The sequence below is a fragment of the Abramis brama genome (assembly GCF_963993115.1).
Source record: "Abramis brama genome assembly, chromosome: 21".
Lineage (NCBI taxonomy): Eukaryota > Metazoa > Chordata > Actinopteri > Cypriniformes > Leuciscidae > Abramis > Abramis brama.
Window position 1 is genome coordinate 13811798 of NC_139983.1, and position 18180 is coordinate 13829977.

The 18180-nt window shown below is 37.8% G+C and overlaps 2 protein-coding genes across 3 annotated transcripts in view; one reads left to right on the forward strand and one right to left on the reverse strand.

The window, feature by feature from the left end:
- The first annotated feature begins 1399 nt into the window (after positions 1–1399).
- On the forward strand, positions 1400–6315 carry rtraf (RNA transcription, translation and transport factor). Its single transcript, XM_084097815.1, has 8 exons — positions 1400–1576; positions 1742–1866; positions 1980–2079; positions 4123–4203; positions 4669–4757; positions 4849–4917; positions 5484–5532; positions 5622–6315. Exons 1-8 carry the CDS (start codon positions 1516–1518, stop codon positions 5774–5776), a joined length of 729 nt encoding a protein of 242 aa, XP_083953941.1. The 5' UTR covers positions 1400–1515; the 3' UTR covers positions 5777–6315.
- The window catches only part of nid2a (nidogen 2a (osteonidogen)), a 41521-nt gene continuing 29526 nt past the window's right edge, over positions 6186–18180 (reverse strand). Inside the window, exons 18-28 of one of the 2 annotated variants that reach the window (XM_084097811.1) lie at positions 17627–17854; positions 15045–15272; positions 14488–14715; positions 12959–13189; positions 12604–12773; positions 12388–12517; positions 12135–12306; positions 9734–9891; positions 9426–9549; positions 8885–8994; positions 6186–6672 (exon numbers count right to left, since the gene is read on the reverse strand). In XM_084097811.1, the coding sequence (XP_083953937.1) occupies positions 8886–8994; positions 9426–9549; positions 9734–9891; positions 12135–12306; positions 12388–12517; positions 12604–12773; positions 12959–13189; positions 14488–14715; positions 15045–15272; positions 17627–17854 (1778 nt within the window). In that variant the 3' untranslated portion in view covers positions 6186–6672; position 8885. The remainder of the gene's footprint in view (positions 6673–8884; positions 8995–9425; positions 9550–9733; positions 9892–12134; positions 12307–12387; positions 12518–12603; positions 12774–12958; positions 13190–14487; positions 14716–15044; positions 15273–17626; positions 17855–18180) is intronic. The other variant, XM_084097812.1, reaches the window with a different exon arrangement.

Below are 18180 nucleotides of genomic sequence, written 5' to 3' on the forward strand. Positions count from 1 at the left end.
GTGGCTGTTTGTCACAAGAAGACAAGCGCCTACATTAGGCGTTTCTCAATACCAAGTACCCACAATCCATTGTGCTTTGAAGGAGGATCCAGTTCAGAACTACAAACACAAGTTAAAAATTGTTCAGAATACTACAAAACATGGCGGATGTGCGCGACCAAGGGGGCAATGTTTCCGAAAAAACTGAAGCTTCCCCGGGCGCCGCCATTGATTAGCAGACCCCCACCTGCTGTTAGCATTCCATTGACTCCCATTCATTTTGGCGTCACTTTGACAGCTAATAACTTTACATCTGAGGCATTTAAAGACTCCATTTGTCCATTATTTATCTCTAAAGAAACATGAAAATGCATAAAAGGCTCCATTACCTTGTATCTTACGTTATGGCCCCGTAGAAGCAGTTTTTGTAAAAAGAGGCTAACGATTGCATCATAACCACGCAATCTTCTCGCAATTGCGAGTTTACATCTTACAATTCTGACGTTTTCTCAGATTTGCTTTGTATAAACTTGCAATTGTGAATTATAAAGTCATCGCGTGATACAACTAAAGCCACCAGTTGCGTGTTATAAAGTCAGAATTGCGAGATATGAACTCACAATTCTAAGAAATAAAGTCAGAATTACGAGAAAAAAGTCATAACTGAGAGACAAAAAGTCTATTGTTTTAAAAAAAAAATAATTTTATCATTGTTGTCACGCTATCACTTTTTTGCAATACACAATGATTGTCAAATTACAAAATGTGGAGAGGAAATATGGGGAAAATGTATGAGAAGACAATAATACAATTAATAATTTAAATGTCACGTAAAGATACTTAAAGATTTTTTTAAACCAAGAAGTAACTTGACTCAACATTACACTTTATTTATATATGAAAAAACGTATAAAGGGATCAGTATTAAATATAAAAATGTGAAAAAATATGAATATGAATATTATGAATTTATTTTCATTGCATAAAAGTAGACTATCCATATAGAATACTATCCATATAGAATGTTGTCAAACACTGCTGTGTGTTATTTAGCAATAATTAATCTTGTATCTAGGAAGAAAATCTGTGTATGCAGGTACACATTCTCAATTAACACCACAAAACAAACGCTTCTCATTCGCTCAGTTATATGCATATTAATTTACATTATGCATTATAGATATTTTTTATAAATGAATCACCAGCAGAATAGAACCAGTTTAGGAAAGTTTATGCATCTTAATTTAATTGGAATTTTACTGATATCAAAATTATATTTCAGGAGAAATGTGCCGTCAAATTAAGAAGAAGAAGAAGATGATGATGATAAAGATTAAAGATAAAATCTGGTGGTTGTACAGAAAATAATAATTAATCAACATCGCCTCAATACAAACCTTTATTTTGAAAACAGAGAATATGGGTTATTTTACTTCCGGTGTTCCAGTGCCATTTGAAGGCTGTAGCAGGTTGTGCCTTCCTTAGCAAAATCATACATCTATTAACTTCTTTAAATAGTTTTAACAAGTGAGAGGGATGTTTCGTAGGAAGCTTTCAGCCTTAGAGTATCACAACCCAACTGGATTTGACTGTAAAGGTAGGAATCTGTCAGAAATGAAAGACGTGTTGCCACCTCATGCTCCTAATTCTCCAAGTGAGAATACCAACAGAGTTTAATAAAGAGAATTTATCGTTTCCAACTAGGTTTTATCTATATGTTAATTGTATTATTAATATTGTGTGTGCTCTTTACTTCACCCAGATGAAACGGAATTCAGAAATTTCATAGTTTGGCTGGAAGATCAAAAAATCAGACACTACAAAATTGAAGACCGGGGAAATCTCAGGAATATTCCCAGCTCAGACTGGCCTAAATATTTTGAAAAGGTGAAACTAATATATATCAACAGATTTATTTTCATATGTATATGTAGGCCTAAAGTAATTTATATCGTTATTATTATGAATATTATGTATTAATTGGTGTTGTATGTTTGTAGTACCTTCAAGATGTGAACTGTCCATTCAGTGTTCAGGAAAGACCAGAGAGCGTTGACTGGCTACTGGGTCTTGCTGTTCGTTTTGAATATGGAGACAATGGTATGATTATTTGTTTGAGATTAAAACCAGTGGTCGACAAATATAGTTTTATTTTATTTTTTAAGGCCAATCAATATTTGGAGAGCAGTTTGGCTGATATAAACTATATCCACTACTACTCAAAAGTTGTTGTTTTTAAAGTAGTAATAAATAAAAATTAAATACAAATTCAGCATTGATTTATTTAATTGATCAAAAGTGCCAATAAAGACCTTTATAATGTTACAAAAGTTACTATTTCAAATAAATGCTTTTCTTTTGAACTTTCTATTCCGTCAAAAATCCTGATAAAAGTTTTACTGTTTTCCACAAAAATATTATGCAACTCTTTTCAACATTGATGATAATAAATAATGTTTATTGAGCATCAAATCAGCATATTAGAATGATTTCTGAAGGATCATGTGACCCTGAAGACTGGAGTTATATATATATATATATATATATATATATATAAATGACGTATTGATGAACATAAGAGATTTCTTTCAAATTACTAACCCCAAATTTTTGAATGGTAGTTTATACAAAAGAAAATAAGAGGAATACTTGTGCATTATTTACTTTCAAAAAACAGTTTATCCATGTCACAGTGAAGAAGGTCTAAACTTATGTTAAAAGCACAATGTGTCAGATTTTTGGATTAAAATATCCAAAAACCACTAGAAAAATGTTCTGTATTTTGTTGACTTGTGTAATTACACTCTCCCAAATGTTTCCAACGATGTTTAAATCCAGAGAAGTATATTTTAACCAGTGTAGTAGTAGTATACTTTGTCCTCGAAAGGAAATTTGTTGTGGACTACATGTTGCTGCATAGACATATAATAATTATTAAAAAAGTAGTGTACAATGTAACGTTTGATGCGTCACCGGTCAATGACTTCATATCCACAAAACCCTTGATTTCCGTAGAAACCATTGGAACACCAAGACACTTTAATATGTGTTTTATTAAACAGGTGAGCAACTGTTTTGATGCATTTATCCATGGAAAACGAACCATTGTTATATAGCTCAACACAGTCTTATTGTTTGAATCTTATGTTTTCTTGATTTACCGCGAGTAACATGTTTGTACCCTAAAAAGTAAATCAGACAACACTATATTGTCAAATGGCTAACATGGCATAATCAGAGAGAGCTTCATTTGTAGTAACAGTAATACAGCATTTCCTTCACCATACAGTGTTTTCAAATGAATTACATGCCATTTAGCAGCACAAGTCATCCAGCTTTTATTAATTGATGAATGATATTCTAATATCGATTGACTTTACTGCAGTGTGCGTCAACAAGTGTCTCATACAGCCACAGAGTGAAATGTGGCATATAAGCAAAATAAAAACGACAAAGTAAAAAGTCCCAGGCTCTCGTCCCGCCCTGCTTCATACCACAGTAATTAATAAAACTTTAATACATTACCTCATCCATGAACATGATTTCTGCCTGAGTCCAGTCGACATCTGCCGTGATTCCACGCTCATTCACTGCGTCATCAAGCTACACCTTTGTTATTGTTTTGTATAAGCGACAACTAGCGTGAAACTTACACACTGTGCCTTTAATTTGCCAAGTAAACACAAAATGGCCAATTATTAGGCACTTAACGTCCATGCGTATACAGTAGTCAACATTTGAAGTGGATCAAAACCTTTCATCAAAGTTATACATGAATTTGGAACAATACCCTTTCTTGTCTTAGGACAACTTTGATGAACTTTTTTGATCCACTTCAAATGTTGACTACTGTATATTGGTATATCACTAGTTGTAACATACTTATTTTTGTCCTTTTATTGGTGAGACCAAATGAAAGCTGTTTAGCAATAATGTTCAATCTCAAACCACTAGATGGCAGCATTTGCAAAGTTTTTTAATAAAATGTAAAGCTTGCAGCTGTCCCACACATTCGATTGCACAATCTTGATTCCATTTATGTTTAGAGCAAGATGTTCCTAGAAATGCCATCAAATTATTTTGCCAACTTGAAACCTCTGGTTTCCATCGAACTAACCACTTATGTTATTTTACATCCCACAGTCGAGAAATATCGCAACTGCAAACCTGCGACAGAGGCCAATGATGCTCAAAAGTCTGCTGACCCATTAATTAATCTGGACAGTGAGTATTCCCTCCCCCAAACGTCTTTCCAGTCTCCAGTCCTGTTGTTATGAGACGGAGGAGGCTGATTAAAGAAACCAACTCAATCGCTAAAGTGGCTTTCCAAGCATGTCTGAACAAACCGATTACACACCCACCTCTCTCCACAACCCACAATGAGTGGGCTGAACCGAGCCAGTGACCCACAGCTGGAGGAAACCTCCAGATGTCAACTGAATAATGACACACCGGGAGGACAGGGTTCACTGAATGGAAAATATTGGGCTCTGCTGTTGTTTTTTTTTTTCTTTTTATAGTCTTGGTCTGAGTAGTTTCATTCCACTAATCACAAATCAAGCATTTTTATGGTAACATTGTTTCCAGAGATCATGTTTTCTTGTCATCAGTAATTAAACCAAGTCAAACAAGTTTTGCATTGGAAAAATTATATGTTGGACTGATATTAAATGCGATTTCTCTCTTTAGTTAATAATCCAGATTTTAAGGCTGGTGTCTCGGCTCTCGCTAATCTTCTCAAAATTCAGCGGCATGATGACTATTTGGTAATGCTTAAAGTAAGTATGGTTCGTTTTGATGACGGTATGAAACATTTGTTTGAATCCAGTGCAATTAAACTCAAGTTATTCTGTTTGTTTGTCATCACAGGCCATTAGGATCCTGATTCAGGAACGCCTGAACCCTGACGCCATTGCAAAGGCCAGTCAAGCAAAAGAGGTGAGCATTCAATGTTCTTCTGAAATGAAAACGGCCAGTCGGGAATATTGTTTCATGTCGTTCGAAAGAAATCTCTTATGGTTTCCATGGCTGCATTTATTTGATTAAAAAATACAGTAAAACTGTTATATTGTGAAATAATCACAATTTCAAATACATGTTTTTAATATATCTTAAAGTGTAATTTATTCCTGAGATGCAAAGCTGACTTTTCAGCATCATTACTCCAGTCTTCAGTGTCACATGATCCTTCAGAAATCATTCTAATATGATGATTTGATGTTCAACAAACATTTCTTATTATCATCAATTTTGAAAACAGTTGTGCTGCTTAATATTTTTGTGGAAACTGATTCATTTTATTTTATAGGATTCTTTGATAAATTGAAAGTTCAAAAGAACAATTTATTTGAAATGGAAATCTTTTGTATCATTATAAATGTCTTTACTCTCACTTTTGAGCTATTTAATGCATCCTTGCTGAATAAAAGTAATAATTTCTTTAAAAAAATCTTAATGAAAGGTTGTTTGTGTTTCAAAACATTTGCTTATTTGTTCTTTCGTAGGGTTTACCAGTCGCTCTTGACAAGCATCTTTTAGGATTTGATACCGGAGGTAGGTTTGCACGCACATTCTGCATTTAATTTCATATGCTGTTGACTTTTGGAGGAATTGTAAGCACAAAGAATGTTTGATCGTTCCAGATGCGTCTCTGAACGAAGCGGCCAGAATTCTTCGCTTGCTTCACATCGAGGAGCTCAGAGATTTACAAACAAAGATCAACGAGGCTATCGTGGCGGTTCAGGCCATCATCGCTGACCCCAAGACAGATCACCGCCTCGGAAAGGTGGGCAGATAAAAACGTCCTGCCAGGACCTTGCTGCAGAGACCTTCTTCACGACACAAGCTTTGTTTTCATTAACCACACCACAGATATTTTGTTTGAAATCAAGGCATTTTTGTGGGAATGCCAAACTGGATTTCTTTTTTTTTTTTCTTTTTTTTTTTTAATTATTATTATGCATTTGCTTTCCCCTGTAATTAAAAAAAAAATGCACTTATGAAATTTTACATGGGCTACAATAAAAAGCTGGACTATTTTTTTTTGTTGCATAATAAACCTTAATGCAACGCAGCAAAGTTTTATGGCCAGACTCTGTTTGTTTTACCCCTGGAGAGAGAAATTCAACTTTATACCTCCAACTGTGCATATACTGTATTCAAGAAAATAATCACTGCAGAGCCAAAAAATAATGCAAGCAGGCATATTAAAGTTGTCAGTCACATTTTATTGTTATAAATATCACATCTTACAAAAGATAAAAAGGTTAAAAAAATTAAGATTGGTGAAAGACCACTTTGGTTGTTCAAAGGAATTATATTTTTTTACTTTTCCCCCAAAAATACTGCTTTAGTGTTTTTATTAACATACAAATTACTCAACTAAACTCTGAGGGTATTTTTTTTAATTATTATTTGTTAGGGTTTTTTTATAACAAAAAGTCACATACAAAAATACAGTAGAATGAAATGAGGTATAAAACAAATTTACAAAAATATTTTGAGAAAATATTCACGCTTTCATGTTTGTAAATTTGCACTTTGGCATTGACGGTGACGTTTGTCGAGACTTGCGGGTTCCCTGATCCGCTCTCTCCTGGTCCACGACTCCACCGCGATTCCCACAGCACCAGCTCTCCAAACGCTCGCCCCAAAATAGCACCATGTAACGCTGGCTCTGTTATTAATGTCTCCCTATAACACAAAACGGGACGCTTGTCGGAAATCTTTCACAGAAAGCCAAGTTTGGACAAATGTGAAAACATTTCATTTTCTAGCAGGGGAAATTGCCTGCTTTCATATGCTAGTACAGATATACAAACTCTTACTCTGATCTTGTTTGACTGTTTTCTGGTCTTTAAAGAACTGAAATGCTTTGAAGTACTGGTGCAGTACCGGTGCAACACCAGTGTTTCATCACCTCTGTCAAAACTACAGTGATTTGGAGGCAGGTGCCTTGTACTTTTCTCTTAAGTGCCTGTAGTTGACAGCTCATGTCTGAAAAATGTTATCCTGTTATTTGCTTGAAAAGAGGTCACCCACATTTTGCTACATGGTAAACGTGTACTTTTAGGTTATTAAACTACACTAGCAGAAGCCCATTTACATTATTAGAGTGCATTACTGTATATCACTGCTGTCAAATCGATTAATTGCATCTAACTTAAAAGTCTGTGTTCATATAATATATGTGTGTGTGTGTATATGTATGTATATATATATATATATATACACAGTTGTAATCAAAATTATTCAACCCCCATTTCAAATCAGGTTTATTAGCAAAATGTACAGACTTTCAGCTATTTGCAATGAACAAATCAAACAAAAGTAAGTGAAATGGCTCAACACAACAAATGTGTCAAGTGGTTTCCCCGAATTCGACAGAAAAAGCAACTTTTAATGACTTCTGCAGTCTCAAAATTATTCAACCCCCTGAATAGAATCCCTCACAACAGCACAAATCTGCAAAACAGGGTGTTGTCTCAAGCACACCTGATGCAACTAATCAAGGGCTTCATTAGTTGCACCAGGTGTGCTTGAGCTAGAACACATGAAATATCTGAACTGGCTAGGTTTGTCGAGTGTCACGTTTGACTGCATGTTAGAAATATGGCAAAAGAATGGTCCAAAAAGTTAAGAGAAGATATAATTGCTCTTCACAAACAAGGAACAAGATACAAAAAGATAACAAAGGCACTAGATGTTCCTAGAGACACCGTTGGAAGCATTGTTCACAAGTTCAAAGTTAAAGGAACAGTGATTACACTACCTGGACGGGGCAGAAAAAGGAAGCTATCAACAGTTGCAACCAGATTTCTGAGAAGGCAGGTTCAGAAAAACCCTCGAGTGACTGCAAAAGACCTACAGCAAGACTTGGTGGCAACAGACACTGAGGTTTCAGCACAGTAAGGCGCGTACTAAAGCATGCGTTTTCCATGCCAGAACTCCAAGACGTACACCACTATTGACCCAAAAGCACAAGAAAAAAGCTCAAAATCATAAATAAGGCACAGAAGTTTTGGGATTCTGTTCTGTGGAGCGATGAAACAAAACTGGAGCTTTAAGGCCCTATGTATCAGCGGTATGTCTGAAGGAAGAATGAAGCATATGCTGAAAAGAACACTCTGTCTACAGGTAAGCATGGTGGTGCTCTGGGGCTGCTTTGCATCCTCTGGTACTGGAAACCTGCAGCGTGTGGAAGGCAAGATGGACTATTGAAGTATCAGGAAATCCTAGTAGAAAACGTCATTGGACCTTCTAACAGGACAATGATCCCAAGCACACCTCAAATTCCACCTAGGCTTGGTTGGAGAAGTCATCCTGGTAGATTCTACAGTGGCCATCACAGTCACCTGACTTGAACCCCATAGAAAATCTGTGGTGTGATTTGAAGAAGGCGGTTGCATCAAGCAAACCCAAGAATTTTACTGAACCGGAGGCCATTGCTCATGAGGAATGGGCTAAGATTGCTCAGAAACGCTGCCAGAAGCTGGTGTCTGGTTATACATCTTGTTTACAGCTGGTCATAACAGCAAAAGGGTGTTCTACAAAGTACTAAAGATGCTTGCCACGAAGGGGTTGAATAATTTTGAGACTGCAGAAGTCATTAAAAGTTGCATTTTCAGTTGAATTTGGGGAAACCACTTCAAACATTTGTTGTTGAGCTATTTCAATTACTTTTGTTTGATTTGTTCAATGCAAACAGCTGAAAGTCTGTAAATCTTGGCAATAAACCTGATTTGGAATGGGGGTTGAATAATTTCGATTACAACTGTATATATAAATATGTGTGTGCACTTGTGTGTGTACATTGTGTGTATATATATATATATAGATATAGAATGGAAAATACATTAGCAAAACTAAACAGATTATATACTTTACCACTGAAATCTGTAAGCACCTTATAAACAGTGTGGAGGAGCAACTGTAATTCCATACAAATGAGATCTCTGATCAGGCAAGTACTCATCTGTTGACTGGTTATCTCGACTGAGAGCGATGACCCCATCTCTGAAACATCACAGAACAAAATATAAAATGAGATCAGTTATTTTGTAATAATTTAATTGATGAAGGTACAGTCAGTCACACTTGACAAACGACCTCACAATACATATGAATAAGCTTCAGGGCTTCTGTTTTTAATAAATTGTAAATAACAAATAATAAACTTTATAAAGGGTATAAAGCTATATTATCTACTCCGTTTCCTGTTTCACTGCAAATCATGTTGCTCTAATGCTTGTATTCAGTATGAATGGAAGTTAATGGAGCACAAAGTCTAGTGCGACACAGAATGTGAAGTGAAACGAGCGTGAAGGACTTGCCAACATGGCACTTTTTTAAATTGAATACAGGAACATTCATAAATAGAACTATCTGATAGGTAGTTATGATTCTGATGGTCATTTTGTGTTGGACATGCATGTGCTATGCTTTACCTCCTCCAGTCTGTGTAATAGTAGTGATTGGCGAAGGAGACCATGCTGAAGGGGTAGTTCAGGTTACTCTGGACCACACGTCTCCCTGTCCCATTAGGCGATATACACTCTAGGCGCTTGGTTCCTGCCCAAAACACAAAAAAGAGGTTATCAACATATTTTGAAATTGCTTTTCAGTCCCCGCCTGTTATTGTGGTATCTAATTCAGATTTACATGGTCTGAATTAGATGCAAAGTGGACCAGACTTTATGTCAAAACCCAAAAATATTGCTGCACAAAAACTAGCCTACATATGCTTAGCGCATACCTGCATCGGCCCAGCAGACCTGGCGTGTAGTGGAGTCGTAGGCCAAAGCATTGGGCAGTCCAATGCCATCCTGTACCAGGACTCTTCGGTTTTGTCCATCCACCGAGGAGCTCTCGATTTTAGGAGCTTCTCGGTTCCAGTCAGTCCAGTAAAGGGTTCTGTGAAAAGATCAAGTTTTACTTGTCAGGACATTATGACAATGGAACTTTTGGTTGGCTTTTGTTTAGTCCTGTCAAATTGATTAATCACGATACATAAATGTTTGTAAATATATATGTGTGTGTGTGTGTGTGTGTGTGTGTGTGTATGTATGTATCTATATAGATAAATCGCGATTAATTGATTTGACTGCACTACGTTTTTGTTAAATATAATCTTAGATATAAATATAGATATATTTTATATTTATATATTTTTCATTTGTTTATATTTTACATTTATATTTCATACATGTACATTTATAATTTATAATTTATTAATAATGTAGTATATATATATATATATATGTGTGTGTGTGTGTGTGTGTGTGTGTGTGTGTGTGTGTGTGTGTGTGTGTGTGTGTGTGTGTGTGTGTGTGCGTTAAAAATGTAAAATTGTATTACGGTTTCCACAAAAATATTCAGCAGCATCATTGATAATAATAAGAACTATTACTAATAATTGAGCATGCTTGCATGTGCAAGTCTAATTCTCTCATATTTAACATATAGGTTTAACAGTTTGATCAAATTAGTAAAGTCAAAGCTTGAAATAATATGCATTAGATTGAGATATAAGACTTTTAACATGGGAGGCAAAATGGCTCACAGTTTGAGATTTTTCAAGAGTTGCAATTCATGTTTTGCGAAAACAGGAAACATACAAAACTGTTCTGCACTATTTAGCATTGATTTAAAAAAGATGTTCTAAATCATGGCATATGAAACTAATAAAAACTAGCCTGCACTATTTTTAATGCTGAATCACTCACTGGGCAAAAAAGATTTGTAACCGTAAATTATATTACTTATGTCCCTCCCGGAGGATTTCTAAGCATCAAATTACAATTTCACAGCATTTGTGGTAAAAAATGATTTAAGGGATATTTATAAGAGGAGCAGCGAACAACGCAGACTGCACACTGCTTGAATGATTAAATATTTGTTTTGTAAAATTCTCAACTGATGAATCAGACTTCAACCCAGATAGCATGTTAATCGGAACCATCACCTCAAGCATGCAGACATTATGCGTTACGGCACAAACAAACTAGCACGTAGCGCGAATCGCAGCATCAACAAACACAAACACACATTTGCAGCTATTCTCATGGCCCATGAGGTTTGTGTTATATCTCCTGTCCTCCACACTAGTTCAGTTGCTCCAGATGTTGCAGATGGCTGTGTTTGTGGAGTTGCTGGCCCACACGTTGCCTGCCTCCCCTGAGACCCGAGAGCCAGGCCAGACACTGAAGCAACACTAACATCTGGGCCAATTTGTAGCCTTGCCCTCTTATTTTCTCTGCCTCCCATGCACGTCCTGACCTCCTCCCTCTCTCGCTTACCCTCAATCGCACTTGCACAATACCAACAGATTTTTGGTTTTGGAGCATTCTTGTAAAGGAAACATGGGAAGTTGGAGATGGAGGGGAAATGATGGTTCATTAAATCAGCCAATTATTGGATTAATTAAGCAGAGATGCCCCTGATAATGATGCAGTCGTAGTGATCCAGCACGCTCAAGACTAAAAAAGATTTATTCAAAATAGAAATCTTTTCTAACAATATAAATCTTTACCATCATTGTTTATCAATTTTACACATCCTTGCTGAAGAAAAGTATTGATTTCTTTCAAAAAAAGAAAGAAAAAAAATCACTGACCCCAAACTTTTGAAGGGTATTGTATATATTGTTACAAAAGATTTCTATTTTAAATAAATGCTGTTCTTTTTTAACTTTTTATTCATAAAAGAATCCTGAAAAAAGTATCACAGTTTATGAATAAAAATATTTAGCAGCACAACTGTTTCCAACATTGATAATAAATCACCATATTAGAATGATTTCTGAATGATCATGTGACACTGAAGACTGGAGTAATGATGCTGAAAATTCAGCTTTGCATCACAGAAATAAATTATATTTGAAAGTATATTCAAATAGAAAACCATTATTTTACATTGTAATAATATTTCACAATATTAATGTTTTTTCTGTATTTTTGATCAAATAAATGCAGCCTTGGTGAGCATAAGATACTTTTTTTAAAAACATAAAAAATAGTAATGTTTCCAAACTTTTGACCCAGTACTGTACATACACACAAACATATATATATATATATATATAATTAAATGAGAAGCATTAGTGTTCTTGATTTTTGATATCTTTAAGATCATCTTTAAGCAAGATCAGCACATACCCTGTAGGGGAGTCCACAATGATGGCTCTGGGATTTACTAAGTCTTTCTCGAACAGAACACGTCTGTCACTTCCATCAAGATTTGCTGTTTCGATCTTGTCTGGTGTGCTGTCCACCCAAAACAGTCTCCTACGGGCCACATCTACAGCGAGACCTTCTGGACTCGTCAGAGCTGGAAAAGATTATATAATATAAAAGATATTACATTCCATTCCATAAATCAAAGATTTTTTTTCTAGCAAAATAAACATACCTGTATTGATGATAATCTCAGATTCTGATCCTGGCTCCAGACTGGCTCGATTGATTGTCCGTCCTGCCAGATCTGTCCAGTAAACTTTCTTTTCTCTGCAGTCGTAATCAATGCCGACCACTATGGAGCCCTGAAAGTGTAAACAGGACTGAATTAGTATACTTTTCTCAAAGCCACAGACTTCAGTATTTTAATTCAATATTGTGCAAGTCTCACATGTAGAGCAAGCAGCACTGAAGATCTCTGCTTGTCCATCTGTGTGCCATTGAGAGGCAAGACTCCAATCTGTTGACCCTGGGCATAGAGCAAGAACGTGCCTGCTGGAGGCGGGGTCACATCTGGGCGTGGCAGAGGGCGCATGGTGGGAGGGGCCACAGTAGGTATACCTAGACGTTAGAAGATTGATTGTTTTAGCTTTGAAAAATAAATAATTTTGCCGCCTCTTGTTGTGAATATACAGGTTATTCATAATAATAATAATATATTCAACCACTACAGAAGCATCATAACTCTTCTTGTTCAAGCATGGAGACACATAATTAGTGTACATTTCACAGCGAGCGACACTCACAGGCAGGTTTCACAGCGTCATGTGAGCGGGTTCCTGGTACTTCCCGTCCGTTCCGGTCCACACACCAGCAGTAGGTGCTGTCTCCATAGCACTGAACTGGGTTGAACTCGCCGGAAGAGTCACACTGAGGTAGATAGGACTGGGAATTCGGCTGGCCTCCATATTGCTGCATCAGACTGGCTCTCCAGCGCTCACAGACGGTCTCTGGACGCTGGGTTGGAGGGACTATCACTGGGTATATCAGAGGGGAAACCACAAACATATTACTGATGCTGCACAAAATATTTCAAACACCACATTTGCATATCTATATATTTCAAGCACCACACCACAGAGATTTATGAAATGAAGATAGCAAATGAAGAAAATGAAAATAGCAAATGATTTATCCAGCATGATAAAGAACAGAAGAAAAAAAACAAAATGTTTAACAGATATTTAAAAAGTTTTAAACTACTGATATATATATATATATATATATATATATATATATATATATATATATAGTGTATATAATTATTATTCTGAAATAATAATAAAAAATATTTCTATTTTAAAAATACTATATATTATATATAATATATATATATAGATTTTTAAATAACATACAAATACAAAACTATATATATAAAAAAATAAAGTATATATAACATAATTATATATAATAGATGCACCCCTAACATCTATTTCTAAAAAAAATAAAAAATAAGATATAATACCAATATTTTTGCTTATTTTCTATCCATTTTCCATTTAACATCTAATTTTGAAAGTTGTTTTTACTTCTTCGCAAGTTTCATTTTTGGCCACAAAACATTGAGACAAAACAGGAGGCATTTCTAACTGTGGTGAGGACACATTCACTGGCAGTGTTGACATGGACGAAAGTGCTCATATTTTCCTAATGCTCTGTAATCTCGAGACACAGGCTGGACTCTCTGAGCTCTGCTACAGATTATAGTGATTGCTTACACATGATAAGAAACTGCTTAGCAAAGTATAACCATAATTTGCCCATAATTTGCAAGCAATATTACAATTATAACACCAGACACTGGATGGAGACCATGTCAGACGTGTTTTAGATGTGTAGCCTATGCAAAAGTTGGTGCCATGATGCTAGTTTATGGTGGATGGTTGCCAGGGCGTTGCTATGCAGTTGTTAATGTGTTCTATTTCTTTTTTTTTTAAATGTATGTACATTTATAAGACTATACTTTGTGTTACATTATCTTGGCATTACATTTCTGAAAAATAGTTAATATTGCTGTGCAAGTGTTTTTAATGCAACTGCTGATATGGCTAAGGCCAATGGGATTTTATTAGCTATCATATCATTCACCAGGTACCAACTCGAAGGTTTGATTGCTTAGAGAAGCAGAACCTTCCACCGTATAACCCCATAAGACTAAAATCCCACTCCATAGCTGTATATTAGAAATTAGAGGTTTTATTCTGGCCTGAAAAATTGCTTGACACTGGAAACTTAGGACTTGTTAGGATGAGGTGGCCGCGTACAGCACTCTTACCAGGCTCGTCACAGTTTCTTCTCTGGGTTCCAGGTGGAGTTCGGGTTCCCGCTCTCTCCTGCCCCCTACTGTCCACACACCAGCAGTGACCTGTGGACCCGTGGCACTGCTGAGGCCTGTACTGACCCTCCTCATCACACTGAGGGATGAAGCCTCCCACTAGAGTAACACCACCGTTTCCACTCTGAAGACTGTCTCTGTGCTGCTCACAGTGGGTCTTGGGACGACCTGGATACACATGAGATACACAAGGGATTGTTATTCTGCTCTCTAGATATGGCAAAGGGCCCACCTGTGATGTAAGTCTATGGGATTTTGATAGCTTTTACATTCACCAGGTACCCAACTTGTAAGTCTGATAGCTTAGAGAAGCAGCCCCATCCACAGTATAATCCCATTGGACCAAAATCCCACTCCATAGCTGTATATTCAATTGGCTATGATTTTATTGCTTTATCCTTAATGCAATATTTTGGTGTTATTCAAGCCTGAAAAATTGCTTGACACTGGAAACATAGGACTTGTTAGGACGAGATGGCCGCATACAGCACTCTTACCAGGCTCGTCACAGTTTCTTCTCTGGGTTCCAGGTGGAGTTCGGGTTCCCGCTCTCTCCTGCCCCCTACTGTCCACACACCAGCAGTGACCTGTGGACCCGTGGCACTGCTGAGGCCTGTACTGACCCTCCTCATCACACTCAGGGATGAAGGCTCCCACTAGAGGAACACCATCGTTTCCACTCTGAAGACTGTCTCTGTGCTGCTCACAGCGGGTCTTGGGACGACCTGGATGCACATGAGATACACAAGGGATTGTTATTCTGCTCTCTAGATATGGCAAAGGGCCCACCTGTGATGAAAGTCTATGGGATTTTATTACTAGCTTTAATATTCACCAGGTACCAACTTGTAAGTTTGATAGTTTAGAGAAGCAGCCCCATCCACAGTATAATCCCATTTGACCAAAATCCCACTCCATAGCTGTATATTCAATTGGCTATGATTTTATTGCTTAAAGGAACACTCCACCGTTTTTTGAAATAGGGCTTATTCACATTCTATCATACATTTAGATAGATGGGCAAATGCATTTTTGTCTCAGTGCATGCATTGTTTTAGTTTGACAGGGTCGGCGCTAGCTTAGCGTAGCACAATGAATGGAATCCTTTGTTGCCAGCTAGCATGGCCTGAGTAAAAGTGAAAAAACCACACAAAAAAAACACGTAATTACTTCTTGTGGCCTGCGTATTCACAACGAGTACAAATAGCGATGCAGATTAACACTAGGCGATTTCCTAGGCAGATATTGACTTGGGACTATATTAGGGGGAGGCACAGGCGAAGCACAGCTACTTAGGCGAAGCACTGCTACTTGGGCGCAGAGATATCACGCAACACATGAAATCCCACGACTTCCGTCAACATACCGGTGTGAATAGTAGCTGCCTGGCTATTTTCCCAACAGTACATGAATGGCGATGAACATGGCTGATTTTGTGTGAGCCAGAACCATACCTATATACAAGAGTTTACAGAAAATGAGTGGAAATAGAACGACAGGCGGAGGTTGCGATCGCTCAACAGCCTGAGGACGTGAGGATGAGAGCCAACACGAACTGGTGGTGTGAATGTGGGGGAATATGCCAATCTATGCCGACTGAAATAGTGTCTGTGCTGTGGCGAGTGGGACAAGTTACTGACATCGATGACCAGGCTCAACGCGTCAGATCAAGATGAGCGTGCCCACAGTTGTGTCACAGCTACCGCGGATTTCACGGCGCTGATCCATCCGGCAGTACTCGATTTTTTTTTTTTCAGTGTGATAAAGTGAACTGGAAAAAACGCCCCACGCCGAATAGACCAAATGGACAGCTGTCCACAGAGTAAGTGATTATTTTAAACATGACACATGTATAGTAAACTGCTTGTAGCCTTCTCCTCATAGTAGTTGTACTAAAACTCCTGAGTCAAAAGAACCAGGCTAGATCGGTGAGAGAAATAGCTAACTTAGCCCTCAGTCATTTCATTTTACAGGTAACGATAACAGCGGTTTTTATTTTAGTTTGGTTGTTCATGCTAAACAGGTTGAATTCAACATGAGGTTATACTAGAGGAGGCTAACGTTATTTGAACCGTAGTCTATATACAGCTTCTCAGCATCTATCTTACAACCGAATAAAGACACAGATTAACATAAGGAAGAGTAATAAAAGACAACTTACATGTGCACTTTGTTCTGCCTGTGCTTTGAAAATAGATGGGATGGGACAGCCGTATGTTTCAGACGTAGTACCGTCTTTCTGGGCCCATATTCCATTTTTTCAAAGTAACTTAGTCCTCCGGTGCAAAATGCTCTTTTTGTAGAGAGGCGTTGGAGTACAGATATCCAGAGTAGCTAGCCATTTATTTCTCAGTTCAACATTCGATGGAATTCTGTCAAACATTACATTCGTGTATGTCCTTTGCTTGTTCTCACAACCTTTTGCTACGCAGGTAATTACCATGTTTGCTGTAACTGTAGCTGTAACTTCTCAAAATAAACAATCCAAAAGCGAAGACACTCGGTGCAGGTCACGCGTGTTGTTCTTCTTCTTCTGAGTTTTGACTCGTTGTAATGCACACCGGTATGTTGACGGAAGTCGTGGGATTTCATGTGTTGCGTGATATCTCTGCGCCCAAGTAGCAGTGCTTCGCCTAAGTAGCTGTGCCTCGCCTGTGCTTCCCCCTAATATAGTCCCAAGTCAATATCTGCCTAGGAAATCGCCTAGTGTTAATCTGCATCGCTATTTGTACTCGTTGTGAATACGCAGGCCACAAGAAGTAATTACGTGTTTGTTTTTTGTTTTTTTATCACTTTTACTCAGGCCATGCTAGCTGGCAACAAAGGATTCCATTCATTGTGCTAAGCTAAGCTAGCGCCGACCCTGTCAAACTAAAACAATGCATGCACTGAGACAAAAATGCATTTACCCACCTATCTAAATGTATGAAAGAATGTGAATAAGCCCTATTTCAAAAAACGGTGGAGTGTTCCTTTAATCCATAATGCAATGTTTTGGTTTTATTCAAATCTGAAAAATTGCTTGACACTGGAAACTTAGGACTTGTTAGGATGAGGTGGCCGCGTACAGCACTCTTACCAGGCTCGTCACAGTTTATTCTCGGGGTTCCAGGTGGAGTTCGGGTTCCCGCTCTCTCCTGCCCCCTACTGTCCACACACCAGCAGTGACCTGTGGACCCGTGGCACTGCTGAGGCCTGTACTGACCCTCCTCATCACACTGAGGGATGAAGCCTCCTACTAGAGGAACACCATCGTTTCCACTCTGAAGACTGTCTCTGTGCTGCTCACAGTGGGTCTTGGGACGACCTGGATACACATGAGATACACAAGGGATTGTTATTCTGCTCTCTAGATATGGCTAAAGCCCAAAGTATACTTCAGCCATCCATGTTCCCCGACGGTCCTCGCACAGTCCGCATGACGTAACTTTCATCATCAGGCGGGTCCGCTGATGTCTGCGCACACTGTCCGCGTGCAACCCAATTTTGTGACTGTGTGAACGGTGCGCATACAACTGTGGGTATTTGAGGGACTTGATAGTGGATGTGTGTTTTTGCGCTCACGGCAAAAGGAGTATACTTTAAAGGCTCACGCTCTCGACTGTGTGCGAGACGGAGCGGAACGTGGAAAAT